This window comes from Aulonocara sp. 'chitande type north' Nkhata Bay, linkage group LG15 (assembly GCF_057382095.1).
Source record: "Aulonocara sp. 'chitande type north' Nkhata Bay isolate Kocher_YH1m ecotype deep benthic linkage group LG15, A_spYH_male_GT1.1, whole genome shotgun sequence".
Classification (NCBI taxonomy): Eukaryota; Metazoa; Chordata; class Actinopteri; order Cichliformes; family Cichlidae; genus Aulonocara; species Aulonocara sp. 'chitande type north' Nkhata Bay.
Genome location: NC_141358.1, coordinates 7,971,859 through 7,989,723, shown reverse-complemented (window position 1 = coordinate 7,989,723; position 17,865 = coordinate 7,971,859). Strand labels below are relative to the sequence as shown.

Below are 17,865 nucleotides of genomic sequence, written 5' to 3'. Positions count from 1 at the left end.
CTCAATATAGACCCGATATTTCAAATTCCAATTCAAAGGTGCTTTATTAGCATGAAAGTCTCTAACACAATATTGCCAAAAAAGTCAAAGTACAATTTAACAAAATGATCACAATTTATTTAATGAAAATGTATTTAACGAGATCTTCCCCTTTTCATAACCGGTGTTTATTGTCAGTCATTGTGACCTGTTTCTTTTTTTCCCCCTTTTTTGAATTTCAGCAGCTATGCCAATAGTTTTCATATTGCTTTTAGTTTAAAATAATAATTTCACTTGGACTTGCACTTAAATGTTGAGCACTGTGGGCTCACATAAAATATTGTAGTTTGAGCCCACTCCACGTGTACTTATTACTACTCAAAATAGCCATCTTTGTATTGAAATGGCCAACAACACCTAACTTAAATTATTCTAATTATTCTATTGTCTCCTCATGTTGATATCAAAGGTAGCCTCCTCCCAGAAGGTCTGACTCCAGACATTCTTTCATGACCTTTCAGAAATCACTGAAGACAAATAAAATACAATCCTGTTTCCAAAAAGTTGGAATGCTTTGTAAACTATAGCCATAGAAAAAGTAATGGTTGAATTGATTGGTACAGAATTGAAATTATTGATCTGATAGTACAAAGAAAATGAAGAAACACAAGTATTGCCTTTTTTAATGCATGCTCACTTTGAATTTGATAACAGTGAAATAAATCTGCTTATGACTCGTCACACTAGAGGTCAGTAATGTCATGGAGTCTCGGTATGAGGGTGTAAAAAGAGGAGAGGCTGCTTCAATGCACATAGGATGGGACCTTGGCAAAGGCACCACAAATACTTAATGATATGCACAGGTAATGGGAGCAGCGCACCTTGATTAATTCAGCAGGACTATGTTAAACCACACATTGACACAGAACTATTTAGCAATTGAAATGAAGCAAGTATGGAGAAGCTCTTTTTTCATTATACACAACAAATTTTAAGAGTGAAGGCGTCCCCGTCTCAGCATGATTCAAATTCAGAATGAGTACATGTATAATTTCGAAGTCACATTTCTATTATTCATTTATTTTGAAATTTTAATTATTTTCATTCCTTGTGTTCCATTTATTCTAGTATTTTATTTACAGTGTGCCAACTCTCTTGGAAACAGAGACCTTCACGAATGCTTTGCCACATTGGTGACTTCGGGGTCGAGTTGTGCCGAGCTGTTTAAGGATGGGAGAGTAGCAGAGTGGATTTCTAAGCATCTCACAGGTTCCTAAGTTTCCTGCCCCACCAAACGGCGATGGACCATTCTTATTGTTTTTTTTTTTCAAAACCCTGAATGCTTTATTGAAAATATGCATACATAACACTTTCCCTACACAACAATACAAAACAGTACAATCACTTTTGTAAATAACACATTGAACGTAAATCCACACATTTCCCCTTCCCGCCCAAACCCAAGGAACTTAGAGATGCTACTGTAAGCCCTTAGTATCCCCCACCCACCACCTCTACCTCTGAGAAATAAGACAGTTAAATCAGAAACAAGTCCCTTGGTAAACCCAAGACAAAAGAACAGAGCAGACACCAGGTTGCATACAGACATAGCATTTGCCACCAGCAGGTGAACGATGGGTTTTACTGGAACTCTTATTCGGGGTCTTGGTGTGTACCATTTGTCTCAAGTCTTCTGAAATGATGCGGGGCGTGGAAGAGGAGTCCATTCTATGGTCTAGGAGTCAAGATAGAGGTTTTCAATGTGTGAATATCAGATCAACACATACACAAGTGCCTCAAGTAAATTTGGCTTTGATGTGGGGTCAGAGAAGTAGCCACTGCCAATCTACAACGGCACGCCGAGAGGGATGATCGGTCGCGTACACAGACATGCGATAAAACAAGATTTTCACATGAAGGAAACTCTTTAAAGGCGAGGGGTGGATAGATCAAACCTGATTTGATTGTAGGTAACACACTTCCTACGACTCTTCTCACTCCTAGGTGCATGAGTGTTACTGTGCATATTATTTTATTTTTTGTGATAGTGGTAGAAAATATGCAACTGAATACAGATGAACAAAATATATTTAAAACATAAAAGAGTTAAAAAGGGTTATAAAGATTACAACAAAAACAAAAAGGACTCCAAATGTCTGGTTATACTTTAATATGATCATACAGAGAAAGAGATCAACCAAAAAATGATATATGAACAACAAAAAAAAAGGAAAAAAAAAAAAAAGTAACAAAAAAGTCCAATAAAAACAGACAGAAAAGCACTGTTTTGAAACATTTCACTGTATATCAGTCTGTAGCAAATAGTCATTACATACCCTCGAAAAGGGAGGAAGAAAGCTTTGAATGGTGCACTGACCACTGAAAAACTTGGCTGGAGAGTGAAGTGGGGTGCAGGGGTTAATGCTGAATTCTCTCTAAGCTCGACAGCGGTACCCTCGAGAAGAGGCTGCTACGCCTTTTGAGAGTGAGGGTGAGCTTTCAAAAAGTCAAAGACAAGCCACTGCTTTTTAGATGCATAGAGGCATAGTAAGGGCTTGCTTCCTGTAAGCAATCTCCTATGTAGGTTACGTCTTCACCAATGTAACATTTTACGTTTTAGGCTGGGAACTTCATGGATTTATGCCATTGCTGTATGTGCAAGAGAGCAGAAAAGACTACTCAAAGTGCAGTTTGGGGGAGGGGGGGGTGCTGCCGTACATAGTGAAGGTTTGTGTGCAACTGTATAAACAGGAAGGCAGTCTGTGTGCGTTCCTAGGATTGCAACAACACTCCCTAACTGTGCGCTCGAAGCGTGGATCTGGGTACTGGTGCCTCTCCTCTCTGGGGCTGTCCTACTACACGTCCATTAATTACAATCATTAACTTCTCATAAGAAATTACTCTTTGCTAATAACAACACTTTACAGCTTTTTGGAAACATGTCTCGCTCGAATTGCTCTTTTGAAATTTCCTTTTCCTCCCCAAACCCACAAAAAGCAGATGTCACTGGTTCAGTGTCGCTTAAATGCCACGTGGTAGGGAGAAAAATAAAAGAGAAAAAAAATCTGAATGTAAAAATTAAAGCCCCAGATTAAAAAAAACAAAACAAACAAAATGACTTTCTTTTACAAAATGGCTCTCAAGTATTCTTTGTTCCACAGATAGAGGTCCCTATGGGGCTTTGGATAACTCAGAACTGGTTTTAAAATCCTCTTTACAATTTTAACATGGGATTAGGAGAATTGGAGAGAGGGTGGGGGATTATCTGCTGGTGCGAATTGAACACGCATGCATGCATGCGCACGCACACACACACACACACACACACACACACACACACACACACACACACACACACACACACACGCCAATTAAATCTGCACTCAGTAACGTCAGCTCTCATACTAATGTGTGCATGCATAATCGCTCATTCACTCTCACTCTCACAGAGGAGGAACAGCAGTCACTGATGTGCATTAAAAGTTGCACTTTTCACATCTGAAAGCATGTCTCTTGAGAAAGGTCAAAGTGTATGTCTTGATAGTGGAAACGCCACCTTATCAACAACGAAAGACCCACCCCTCCCTTCTCCCAGATGATATGTGAACTGTGAGTTCCTCTGTCCTCCTCTTAGGCAGATGTAATGGAGTTGTGCGGTAGCTAGCTCGACAGACTGTGTGTGTGTGTGTGTGTGTGTGTGTGTGTGTGGGGGGGGGGGGGGGGGGGGGGGTACTGTCAGTTGGAAACAGAACAGCAACTGTCCTTTAGCAGTTAAATTAAGGAATAAAAAGATTTTATTTTCCTAATGTTGAGAAACAAAAAGTGGAATCTTCACACTAAAGCTTTCCAAGGGCACTACTTGCTAAGATTCACCTCTTAAATGAGAATAAACCCTATGACTATCATAAAAAAATCCAACATTTAGCATAGCCTTTTTTTTTGTCTGTGTTTCAGCTGGTCAGTCAATGTTTCCACTGTGGACTTTCAGCCTTTGTCCAAAAGATTGAATGTTAATATAGCAAGAAAGAGGGGGAGAGGAAAACATACATACAGAATAGTTGCTATATCCCACCTCTATGCACCATCCTCCCCCAGCAAGACCCCACCCCAAGTCCATGGAGACATTATACAGGTAACGTGAGAGACAGACAGGCACACAGATGTAGTCCAGTGAGCAGACGGCTGATCTGCGGTGTCTGTCTGGAGGCATCACAGGGACTTGATGTGCTCCAAGCTCCAGGTGGAGGTGGGTTTCCTGGGAAACTTGTGAGGACCTGGCATGGCTGGTGACCACGCAAGGACATGGAGGAAGAAGGGTTTGCTTGGAAGAGGAGAACAGCCATTACAGCTCTCCAGGGAGTATCCCGCTGGGCGCCGACTCATTTATCAGGCCTTTAGGTCAGAATTGGATTTCGGATGAAGACGAGTTTTCGGTCAGTCTTCACACTCGCTATTTTTTTCTAGGCCAGTGAGGAGACAATTTTCTTCCGTATGTTTTCTCTTTTTTTGTTGGTTATTCTTCTCTTGCAATATGTGGATGCTGGGTTTTCTTCGCCCATGAATATTGTGTTTTACTGTGGGATGTTGTTTGTTGTTAGAGACACGGTTTCTGCTCTATTAGTGACCATCAACTGTCCATGTGACTGCAGTTTTCTGAGAAGGAAATAAACATTTAGTAGATCAAAATGGTGATTTGAGGAGAATTTTAGCATAAATCAACATGAACAAAAACAAAAATAAAATAAAATCATGTTATAACCAACAGTTATAACTACCGTTGAGCCCATCTGCCTCTTGTGATTCGAGGAAGGGTGCAGGGCCCCAGATGCGTACTGTGCCGTCATCGGAGGCAGAAGCCATGAGGCTTGGGATGGCCGGGTTCCAGCTCACACAGTTAACGGTGCGCGTGTGGCCTGTGAGCTCAGCGATAGGAAGTTCACCACGCCGATGCCAGATGTATACTTTGTGGTCTGTGGCAACAGATAAAGAAAGCAATAAAACAGGTGGAAGAAAACAGGGTTCGAATTGTAGGGGAATTAATGTAAAAGACAACACCGATCGGAATTTAGAAAGTTTAAAGAAACTGAATGAAAGGAAGAAACATTTCATCATATTTCACAAGGAAATATGGGGAAAGGGTGCAGAGGAATGAAATACAGCAAAGGATCTGGGCTGGCTGGGAATTGGCTGCTAAGGGCTTTAACCATCCTAATTAAGGCATTTAAGTTACTTTTCACAAATTAGTCACTACTATAATGGTGATCAGAAGTCATGCAGAGCTACACGCAGAAAGGACACTGGACCAGAAAACATTACACTGAAAGAAGACTCATACAAACATAGTGAAAACGTGGCCATTTATTCCCACAGCACTCTGACTGTACCTTCGCTGCCACTGGCAATGAAGTCTTCGTTGTGTCCTCCAAAGCAGGAGTGGATTGTGTAGAAGCCCTGGGTAACACCTTGGTACTTCCTTACCAGCACCCGGTCCTGAAGGTCCCACAGGTGCACTCCCTACAAAAAGGTGTAGACCAACAGACTGTAACTACTGAAGGATACTTTACACAGTTTAGCAAAACAAAGCAGCCATGCATTTTAGCAGGACTGATGCTGTAAAGAGCCTGAATTGATCAGTAGCTTACCTGAGTTGCTACATTTAACAAAGCTAATCTTCCGTTCTTTGAAACAGTAAAAGACATGATAGGGTGGTCCTCCTGAACTCTGTAAAGGACATGTGAACAAGACAGCCTGTCAGGCACTGTGATGTGTGATGTAACTGATAAGTATAACGTGATATTTTAGAGCAAATACTACAGACAGCTGTAGAGTTCCTAAAATTCGGGAAGAGTTTGTTGTGGTATTCATCCGTTTTAAAGTGAAACCATAGCTATAAAAGGAGCACTGCTCGGCATCAGAAGAGATCAACTCCAGCAACTACCATGATTAGCGATTCATTACACCTGGATTAGCCCCTTGAGAAAAATGGCACATGTCAACAATATTTCATGTAGGTATACAACAGTGCAAGGGTGAGGAGCGCTGACACATACATGTTTCTGTCCGTAAGGTCCTCAAAGTTGTATCCCCGGATACGCTGGTGGGTGTCTGAGGCCAGCACTATCCTGCCATCGTTCAGGCACCACAGGCACTGCACTCTCACACCCTCCCAGGAGTCTAACAAGTTGCCATCCAGGTCCTGAAATACACACATCAGAGAAGAGAAACACTGAAACAGCATAGTATGGCAATCATACTAAACTCTTACTCCCATTGGACGCTTATGAGGGGAAGCACTTGTTTCTCTGTTGTGAAGTGGTTTAAGTGGTTTCTGTCATATTTCAGGCCTGCTTCCAGGACAAAATGACCGATTGTGAAACAGAAGTTAGTGGGGATGATCAGCTTACGAGGGGAAACCTTTGGGAAAAATCCCAAACTTATTCCAATGGTCAAACCACATCTTTATTCATATATATCAAGGTGTCAAAACTCTTCATTAAAAGGTACAGGGAACCACCCTGGGAGGGGAAAGACCTGCTTAGTCACAAAGCACACACAGATAGCTGTAGATCAACTGTGAAAAACATATTTTTATGGGCTCTTTCAGTAAGTTGGATAGAAAATCACAATACTGAAAGAGCCTATGATTGTTTGAAAACCTGATTAAGGTTATCCCAGCATTTCAATAGACGTTTAACAGCTGCTAACACAACCAAATCTCTTTTCCTTTTCTCTCTTCCCCAGCACGCCATTATGAAAACATGCCAGGAATTCAGCACTGATTAACAGAAGCAATGATAACAAGATAAGATATGCTTTATTTAGCACCAAACGTGGAAAAATTGTTACAGCAGTTAAAACTTAAGTTAAATTCAACAAAAATTCAACAAAAATATAACAAAATAGCTGAGATGACTAATTAATTATTTTTAAGAAAAAAAAAAAAGGTGAAAAATTTGACGAAAGCACACAAACTAAAAACAACTGTGCATTAGACATAGAGAGAGAATAAAAAAATAATTAACTTACACACTGATAAAACTGTCCCCTTTGTCCTCCAGTGACAAAGCGCTTGCCATCAGGGTTCCAGGCCACGCTGGTCAGACTATCTTCATGGGACTGGGACATTTTGGTCCGCAGCTCCCCCGTCTGGTGAAGAGGGGGGATTGACAGACCGAGTGCAAATCAAGAGGAGAGAAAATGGGGGAAGGGAGACAGCGAGAAGAAATATAAAGCAAGAGTGGGGGAGGGTTGAGTAACAGGAAAGGAAACAGAAGGGGATCCGTGAAGCGGAGAGGTCACTGAGTACACACAGCACACTACAGAGTATCTAAGGCAGGTTATCCAGCACACGTTTCCTCATTTTGAAAAAGAAAGATTTTGAGATTCACCAATGTATGCTTTTCTACACAACTGTACTATTATGTTCTCTGCTGTTTGAAGAGGTAATATAGCATTAAAGTTAACAAGTGAAGCCACCGTGCATCAACCTTACCTGAACATTCCAGAGCCAGAGCTCGGAGCAGTCATCCGGTCCGCAGGCGATCAGGTAGGTGTCATCGGGACTCCAGGCTAAGTAGGAGACGCCGTATGCATGACCCTCCAGGGTTCGCAGCAGCTTCAGCTGGTGGGTCTCCTACACAGATAGTAAGAGGACAAAGAAAAACCCTGAGACACAATATGGACTGGGCCCTTATTTGTGGAAATTAAAAAAAACAACAAGAAAAAAAACAAATTGTCAAGAGATTTTAAAGTCTGAAATTAAAATACTAATAAAAAAACCCCCAAAACTTACTGGGTCCACTTGCCAAATTATGACAGTAGTGTCTTTGGAGCCAGTGGCTAGCTTGGTGCCATCATTTGAGAATTTGCAGAACCACACCTCATTACAATGCTCAGTCAGAATCTGTTGAGTGTAACATGGGAACTGCTTCCTGTAACACACACACACAAGATGAAAAAGTTAAAATCTTAATTCAGTCATCCATTTAACCCAGGTCCAGGTGGCCGGGGCAGCCGTCTAAGCCTTAATCACCTCGGTTGTCTCCTTTCACTGCACAGAGGCAGCAGCTCTACTTTGAGCCCCTCATGCAAAGCAGAGCTCCCACCAGCTCTACAGCCCACCTAAAAGAAAAACACTTGGCATGTTGCCCATCACTTTGTAGCTAACAGTTGGTATCGCTAATCCTTACACTTGTAAGGACACCTTTTGAAAGAATCTTGGTTCTGTTCCTTGTATTCTTAATCCTTTAGTTGCTACCCACAGCTGGTGCCCACTGGTGAGGGTAAGATCTACCAGAAAGTCATCAACTTTGGGCTAAGCCCTCTCTTCACCACACAAAGCAGTCACAGTGCCCAGATCACTACAGTTTCTGATTGATCTTTCTATCCATTCCACCCTTGCCCCACTCATGAAGAAGCCTGCAAAGTTCTTGAACTCTTCTACTAAATGGAGCGAGTCCCCTAAAGGATTTGGTCATATGCATTTTCCCAGGTCCATAATATGCATGTAGATTTATGGGGAAAACTCCAACACACCCTGTACTATTCCCTGAGATCGACAGTTGGCCCAGTTTCCATATTCCTCTTTCCGAACTGGAGTTTGAACTAATGCTTAGACTCTCCTCGCCAGCACCACTGCACTGAACTGTGATCCTCTGAAGATGTAACACACCCACTGCTCGCCCTTTATAAAGAGGTCAATCCTCAGTCTGCCAATCCAAAGGCACCATTGGTGACTTTTGTGCATTGTTCCAAGGGTGTGTGAACAAAGACAGAGCAACCAGAGCCTTAAAGAACTTGAATTTCATCTTCCCTTCATTGTGTCAGTTAAAGCAATCGATTTTAGATGAGCCACAGCAGTAAAACCACTGACCGGTTGTGAACAACAGTGATTATCTGCTGGAAAATCCTGGATTTATCCTGGATATTGCTTTGACATGTACCATCTACTTAAACATTGGTGCACACTAAACACCCCACTCCCCCAACCTATCAACTTCACCCTATCTCACACTACAAAAGACTTAAAGGATCCTTTGCCAGTGTCAACGTTCCAGACACCAGAGGACACCCCCAGAGGCTGCATGTCCATTCCCTGATGAGCTACAGGTGTTTGGGGCATTACAATACACAGCAAATAAATAGGAGAAAGAAAATGCGACAGGTTAAAATATACGAAGCATCAAGGTACAAAAGAAAAGAAGTAGTGGAGACATAGTAGTGGAGTATGTCATTAAAGAGAAAAATCAGCTGACTTCCACTCCAAAAACAACATTTAGAATCACAAGGAGCTCCAACATTTTGGTTTTATAACAACAAGAGTAAAATATTACAGTTTTATAATTTAGCAAAGTCTGGCGTCTCGGAGACAGTGCAACATGCTAGCTTTGCAGTACCAACCTGCTGCAGACGTGATCAAGGAGGAGAGAGACCGAGTCCAGGTTATTGTCCAGCTTGGTGTTATGATAAAGGCAGCGGTCCCTCTGCAGCTCCACTGCTTGCCGGAGCAGGGTGTGCAGTCGACGAGGGGGCAGCATCACAGAAGGAGGCAGGTATGCTACAAATAGAGAGGAAAAAACGGATCATAGAGATTCACAGCTGTACATGGAATATGCCCACACACACACACAAAAATAAGACAACATCTGTTAGCTGTACAGGGTCAGTTATGGAAATGCCTCCTCACTTTGTAGTTTATCCAGCAGCCTGCAGCGTGAAGCCGTGCCCTTGCCCTCCCACTCTGCCTTGGCCCTAAGATCCTCAGCATGGCTACACATTAGGTACCTGAAACAACATACAAGAACGCAGTTTAAGCAAAAAACACACTGAGAGGACATCATAACATCCATGAAGGATTATTACCACTTTAAAAAGACATCTTATCACCAGGAAGTAAACAGGAGCTTAAACTAGTGATAAGAATGGCCGTAAACTACAACCACTGACAATTAAATACAGATTTTAACTTAGACTAAATTTAGCAAACTTTCTGATGTGGTAAATAAAGCATCCTGAAGGGTCTAAGATGAACTTGTTACATTCAGGTATTTGATTTTTTTTTTTTTAAAAAGAGCTGACTAACATTTGCAGATCAAGCAAAAAGATCCATGATTGTTTTATTACTGGAGATAAAACAGTAAGCGTGACAAGAACTGCACTGTGAAAATTACTACTAAAATCATTTACCATATAGACGTTTTACAGTGAATTCAACAGCTTAAGCTTCATTAATTATCATAATGTAAGACAATTTAATATTCCCTTAATTATTAGCAAACAATATTTATACAGGTGCAGATTTTGGTACAAGTAAATCACCAAACAGGCGTACCATTAGCATCTACAGGACTCTCCAATAGCTATATGGGTGGTTAGTAGGTGTGTATTTGTGCAGACAGGGTGAACATCCTGATGATGGCTATAAGCCAGAGGTAACATTAAACAGTACCCGCTGAGTACGTGGATGCGATCTGTGTTGTACTTGAGCGGCGTCAGCTCTCCCCGGAGGACCTGCAAAGCCTCCAAGACTTTTCCGTCCTCCAGGTACTCAAGGTACTTCTGCTGCAGCAGCAGGAACTTCATACGCTGAGTAGAAAGAAGAGAAGCACAGGTATAAAGAAGGTAATCTATAAACACAAAAACATACAGGAGGAAGAAATAAATAGTAAAGAACAGCAGCAACAGTACTCAATTCCAAACGTTCAATGCACCAAGTCTCCCATAGCTGCAAATATCAAAACAAATAAGGCTGGCGCCAGCTAACAAAGCCTTCATTCTAATTTTGGGAAAAGGTTCAAACATCAAACATTAAAGAGAATATATAATTGCATGATAGGATGCATCAATAAATGCAATACCCAGCAAGCAAAGATTTCTCAGGAAGAAAACATGACTGCCAGAGCCAGAAACCCCATCCAGTTTTTATAACTGAAAATAAGTTAGATTAAAAATATGAAACTATCTATAATAATAAATGAATAAAGACTCGCACAGAGGTGTTCCAAACTACAATAATATGTGTTCTGTGTTGCAAAGTACTTTTTAGGAATCTCATGTAGCTAAAGCCACATTATCACCCAAGAGCAGATGTCCCCATCCCATAGTAACATTCTTATCATAATATACAGATGAAAAAAAACAAACTCATTTAGATATTAACATATACTGAAAATATCAGAAAAATACGCCAACAAAAATAAGATGTTTCCAGACCTTGTCCAACAATGGCATAAATTCTTATTAGCTCTTTATAACATTTTACAATCAAAGTCAAAAATAAGTGGCACCGATATATGCATCTGCACAGTGAAAATATGGAATACTAATAAATAAAATAAAAGAAACGGCTCAACAACAGATCTCTGTTCAAACCTTTTGGACTCAGATTGTAACATTTAACACTTATATGCTTCCCTCCATAACAGAAATGCATCTGCGTGACTACACCTTCAAAGAGGAAGCAATACTCATACACCTTGAAATACTTGGCAACATACATCATACTGGATTTCTAGCTGAGGAATAAAAAAGGCCTTTTGTGTGCTTCACCCTATCAAGCAATTATGCATTCTTTTTACTGAGTGACGTTTAAAGCTCACCTGGTTATCATTTATTGTTGTTTTGAATTACGTGGATAATGCCTTCAAGCTGAAACATGTTTCTTTTTTGTACCACAACAATGAAAACCATTTATCAGAGTGTACTGGCATTCTGTTTGTAAGGAGAAAATAAAAGAATGACAAATAAGCTTAAACTACTGCTTTGACACTGACAGGGAGTGATTTTAACCATATATATCAAGACAGCTAGTTTGCATAACTTTATCATAAAAAAGGATAAAGTACCACATTTTAAGGAAGCAAAAAAAACTAAACATTCCCATTTAGGATATATGACACTGATACAATAAAACTCAAATTAGTGGTAGAATATAATTTAAAAAAAATCAATTTGTCATTATTAGAATATATTTACAAATATGCAGAGCACATATGGTAATATTAACATCACCATTTCTTTTATAGTGTTTACACATTGCTGCAGTTTAGCGATGTCATTTGCAGTGTTAAGCGCCTCCATCCTATCTCAGGTATGCAAGTATAGCAAGCACACTCACATCGACTACACAAAATCCACCCACATAACTCTGTAAATAAAGAGGGCAGAAACACACATCTCAGAGTTCTCCCCCTTAGGCCCGTGACACGAGCAAACTGTGCTCCAGAACTGTTGTGAATGTCATGTTGACTATGACAATGCTAATCTCAACTCAAGAACTAAAATGGCGTTATGAAGGGGAAAAAAAACAAAACAAAACAAAAAACATTAAAAAGCTACATCCATTTTCACAATAACTCAGCAGGGAATGGCTGTTAGAAACCTTATGACACAGAGCAGCAGGCACTTGACTCTGAAGTATTTTTGGAGCTCATCTTGTTGCTAATTAGCATGCTAGCTAGGGATAATTAGTCTGAGCTGAGCCTCATTACCAAACTGATACTGTAAAGTATTTACTCTCATACTAATCTTCACAGGAATAAATGTTTGTGGATCAGTGGTATTCAATATTAAAGGCCCTGATAGATGTACTGTGTACTGCAGAAATACACAACTGCAGTCTTTTCTGTTAAATACTGTAGCTGACATGGATATGTTCTCAATGTGCTGTTAAATGTATACATATTTAATTCTTTTAAACCATGTTCTGTAATGGAAATTCTTGATCTCTCATATCTGCTCCCAGTATTGACTGACCTGGCAAAAACAAAGCTGTAGTAGCAAGAATCAAACCAAAACATAGCTTTTAAATCTATTAATAGTAATAATAATAATAATAATAATAATGGATTGCATTTATATAGCGCTTTTCGGGGCCCTCAAAGCGCTGTACAATTCCACTATTCATTCACTCTCACATTCACACACTGGTGGATTATTAGTTATAATCAATGTAAAGACACTATGTAAAAAAAAACCCCAACAGCATTGCAATGTGGAGTCACACTCTGCTCAAAAACAGTATCCAGTACACTACTCTAAATCTAAATGTGGATTCGCTCCTTCTTGTGGCGCTGTCCACAACAGGAATCTGCTCTAAAAAAAAAAAAAGGAAAAAAAAAGGAATCTGCTCTATAACTGTGTCATTCTGGAAAGTCCAGCTGTGCCTGCTAACTGACTGACTGTCATTCAGTCCAGTTCAGGTTTGGGCAAAGGGAGCTTACCACAATAGCATTGGGAGAATGCATCAATGCTCTCAGTTCGTTGAGATCATTCTCAGCCTGCACCGAAACAAAAGGAGGGTGACAGAGGGGAGAGAAAGAGGGAGAAATCGTTAGCTCAGCACTTTCCATGCATGCACAAGAAAAAAAAAAAACCCAAAAACTAATTATATAAACAGTGATACAGATTTTATGGTCACCTAATCTATAAGGCTTTGACAATGCAACTGTGCAGTGATCAAAATGTAAAGGTCAAATCTCAAACTACCAGCTACTTTTACCGTTTTGTAGATAACTTTATGGGATCAAAACAAATTGCTTGTGTATTAGTCTAATTTTGACCACAGGTGCTCTAAACCAATGTAGGTTCGTTACACCAGGAGATTCATTTCTACCAGCATTAACACTTTTATGGGTCTGCTGTAAAGTGCTGGATCAAGCGCTAATAAAATAAACTGGCAATTTAAAAGCCAATTACATAAAGACGCCTTAATAAGCATTTTACGTCACCTTTAAATTTCTGTTCATTCTACTCAGCCCCAGAGGGTTGTCCTGCGGGCTTCAACATTAAAAATTAAACAAGTTCATGCTGCTGGGTTTGCATAACTGTGCCCCGTACAGACTGCTGTTTGAACTCACCTATGTTACCACCTGCTGCTTTCATAAACTTAGCTTTGGTTGATAATTAATATGAGACGAGACTGATCTGAAAAGATACTGTATGTATTCTAGCTCTGCGTTTTGAAGTGAAATTTCACTGTCACATATTCCATGTTGCCCAGAATATTTCCTATTATGTAGTCACTGTAAACAAATACTAACCTTGTCCCACTCTCCTTCCATGACATGGTTGCGGAACTTGGTAGCTGAGGAGTGTTCCAGTCTGCAGCCTGATTCCTGCATCAGCAGGTCCACCGTCTGACTGCAGAGACACAGGAGGAGAGTGGAGGAGAGGAAGTTATCCAGATATATAATGATGAGACATGTGAAAAGGAGAAAAAAATAAAATCAAGGGCAAATGTGGTTTTCCAGCTATTAACAGTCATACCTGAAAATGTGAGCTCAGTCAGCTGACAAGTTAGCCCATCATTATGTTAAGTGACATTTTTTAGGTAGGTTATAGACCTTTTTCCCCACTAGTCATTTATGTCATTATGCCAATACTTTATGGTGATGGCAAATAGTGTACTGGGTGACAAGACGATATTAATGTTTGTGGCCGACAGTAGGGAGAATATAATTTAATGGCTAACAATAACTGGGAGAAGCCGGTTGTGGGGCAGTTGTGTCACCCCAGCATTATTTGTGGACACCAACATGAATCAAGCTTCCACTGCGGTTGACATCACCCCCTTCGGCTCTGTCAACAGTGAACCATAACCATCTGTGCAAACACCATCCCTCTGCTAAACACACTCCACTCCCATAAAAGCTCCTGCAGAGATGTGTGTGCAAGATAATGCAAGTGAAATGGGTATGGGGGGGTGGCTGACACCTTCAGCATGATGACATCATTCTCAGGTATCAATGGAGTGGCGCAGCAGCTCTGTGTTGAGCCCGATTTCGATTGTATTTCCCTGGCTGAAATGTAGGGGCTCTGTTTCATACCAGGCAATTTCACCCCCCCCCCCCCCCCAAAAAAAAAGAAAAGAAAAAAACCCCTCATAGTAAACACAGCAATGTCTTTTATAATGCCTATAATGCTATACTTTCTCAGCTGAACACTAGAAATCAAGCGACCCAACCACTGGCAGTTTGAAGATCACCATACACACGTTTCTTGGGAAAAAAACAAAACAAAAAAAACAACAAACCCTCATTTCTATAATTAGATTCAAACCAACGTTTCCATGTGAAACAGCTGGCAGAAAGCGCATTCCTCAGCCGCCATGAAGCCATCCGATTCTGCTCAGTTCGGGAACAAATGTCGCCCACAGTATTGACTGCTGACTTTAAATAAATACACGCTCCAATACATGCACGTCACTGTTTGTGACTGGCTGATGACACATTGCTCGGACACAGCAACAAAGACGGAAAAAATGAAGGCAGGAGAGAAGTTCTAACATTCGTGAGATAGCTGTGTAAAATGGTGCCTGATTTGATGAAATAAATAGTTCCAAGGACCCATCAAGAAATGCAAAGAGTGCACTAGGAATACTAAAATAACCAGGTCATATTTCATAACCCATACCCGTTATTACAGTGTCTTTCAGCATTACAAGACTTCTCCATGTACCTCTCTAAAAAGAAACCCCAAATGAAAAAAAAAACGTGCTGCATTTGCAGACGAGCTACAAAAAGAAGAAAGCCACCAGAGTAAAAAGCCGACGTTGAAAACCCCGTGCACTAACCTAACATTTTTCTCCGCAATTGCTTTTTGCGCAATAACCTCTCAAACGTAAAACTCACGTCGTGAACTCGATCATTCTGCTTAAGTACCTAATTAGGAAAACTGAACCGTCTCCATTTTATATAGCTGAAAAACCACAACAAATCTGCGATCCTTGTTTTGTGTGAACAAACGTTACTAATGTTAGATGATGTAATGCCTTTTATTCACTGCGAAATCTATAACATTTATTAATAGATCGTGACGTAACTGGCATTAAAAGGCTCCTACGAGTTATGGTGAACTCGTGAAACAGCTCTATGTTGAACTATGTTTTATCTTTCCGTGAACGTTTAATATCAAGACACAACACCTTAGCGCAGGCTACCGATGCTAGCTGTTATTGTGCAAGATGGACCCCTTCTTTCTACCAACTGCCGAGCTCACAGGCTAACTACCAACCCCATCCCCCCATGTTTGTGTCTGTCAAGCGCACTAATATCGCCTTTACCAGCTGCTATTTCGCAGTTTCACATAAAATCCAAGTTATACAGATTGCACTTCTTATGTTCGATGCTAAGGTTAACTGCCTTCGCGAGTTTTTCCTCGACTGACACACTGAATAAACTTACTTCAGTCCTAGTCCGTGGAGATGTTGCCCTATTAATCGTATGACATCTTCCTCCGCCTGCGTTAGTCGTTTCTTCTTTTTCAACGAGCCGACCTCCGAACTCGAGGCCGTAGAAGCAGCCGAAGTCCCCGTGCAAGGCCCTACTGAAGATCCATTACTGGTACCGACGTTATTACCGTTATCTGTGCTGGAGAGAAGGCCATTTGAGTGAGTTCCTCCGACCGAGGAGGACTCCCCGTTTTGTGCGCTGTTTAAGCAAGAGAGCTCCGAGGATTCTTGTCCTTGTCCAGCCCCGTTTGCCTGCATACTGCTGCTGAGGTTGTTGACAACACTTCGGTTAAAGTGGATGGCAGAGGTGGCTTGAGAGTATGCACCGCGTCCTAGGACAACTCCGGAAAGGCCTGTCAAAACTGCTGAAGCCCCGGGCTCTCCTGCTCCCTCCACCGCCGAGGCTCGGTGCTTCTTCCGCGGGGGCGGCGACGCTCCGCCGGTGTCCGAGTCGGAGGAGGAGGAAGCGGAGGCCAGAGTTTCCTCACCGAGAGCGGCCGTGGTTAGAAGCCGGCGAAGCTCCGGGTGGGAAATGAAGGTTAAGCTTCCAGATCTGAGGCCTCGTTGTCAGGCTTAGAGCGTACTGTCACTGTGGAAGCTCTATCAGTTAGCCCGTTTTGTTGTTGTTTCTCTCAAAACAGCTGCAGCTCTAATGGAGTCCTGACGCCCTGACGTAACCGGAAATTCCTACACTACCAGGCTTCCGGGTAGAATTATAATCCATGGGTGGTGCATGAGAACCTAGTTAGCATAATAATGATCAAAAAACAATAACATTTCATATTAAAGTTAATTTTAGTGCTCCAGAGACTTGAAGTGTAATATATCCGGAATTTTGAATTAGCGTAATGAGTAAATCTAGTGTAGCTAGTCTACTGATCACTAGCTAACACAGTGACAAAATAAGTAAATGAAAATGTGTCCTCGATATCTTCGTATCCAAGGCCTAAAGAATGGTATAAAAGTTAACTTCATCACTAAAATACTATACACGTAATCGCGTTAAGAATAAAAATAAATTAACATAAGTGTTCCCACTAAGGTCCATCTATGAGATTTAACTTAAGCTAAGACTATGGGAGACAAAAAAAATGTGAATTAACCGCCATGTGTTACTGTAATAATACGCTCTTTATTAGTTTGAATAACAACATAAGCCAACTATTTTCATTTAAACCTTACAGGAAAATTAGTTGACTTCGGCTGAACAAGGGTTTATTTTCTGGTATCTTCACAAGTGATTGAATTAATGAATCACTCAGTCAGAAGACTAGTAACCAGGCCCAAATAAACATGAACTTCCAAAGTGGATCAGTGTAAACTTGTTCTTTTGACTGCTCCCTTTAGGGTTGCCACAGCAGATCATCTGCCTTCATCTCACCCTTTCTCCTCTATCAAATCATCCCTCGACATGTCTTCCTTGGTTACATCCATGAATCTTCTCTGTGGGCTTCCTCTTTTGCTCGAGGCCTGGAAGCTCAATATTTAACACCCTTTGTACAGTATATCCACCAGCCCTCCTCTGCACATGTCCAAACCTTCTTGCCTCTTTAACTTTGTCTCCATACTATTCAACCTGAACTGTCTGATGTACCCATTTCAAATCTTGTCCTTTATGGTCAGTCCCAATGAAAATCTTAACATTAGATCAGACCAAA

General features: G+C 41.0%; 1 protein-coding gene across 1 annotated transcript; it reads right to left on the bottom strand.

Moving 5' to 3' along the window:
* Positions 1–2,132: 2,132 nt before the first annotated feature.
* Positions 2,133–16,896, bottom strand: LOC147312433 (WD repeat-containing protein 26). Its single transcript, XM_086263758.1, has 14 exons — positions 16,161–16,896; positions 14,019–14,118; positions 13,200–13,256; positions 10,427–10,563; positions 9,665–9,762; positions 9,379–9,535; positions 7,772–7,910; positions 7,472–7,612; positions 7,006–7,125; positions 6,030–6,175; positions 5,622–5,700; positions 5,364–5,493; positions 4,755–4,949; positions 2,133–4,632 (listed from the first exon to the last, which is right to left on the bottom strand). Exons 1-14 carry the CDS (start codon positions 16,463–16,465, stop codon positions 4,607–4,609), a joined length of 1,830 nt encoding a protein of 609 aa, XP_086119884.1. The 5' UTR covers positions 16,466–16,896; the 3' UTR covers positions 2,133–4,606.
* Positions 16,897–17,865: the final 969 nt, after the last annotated feature.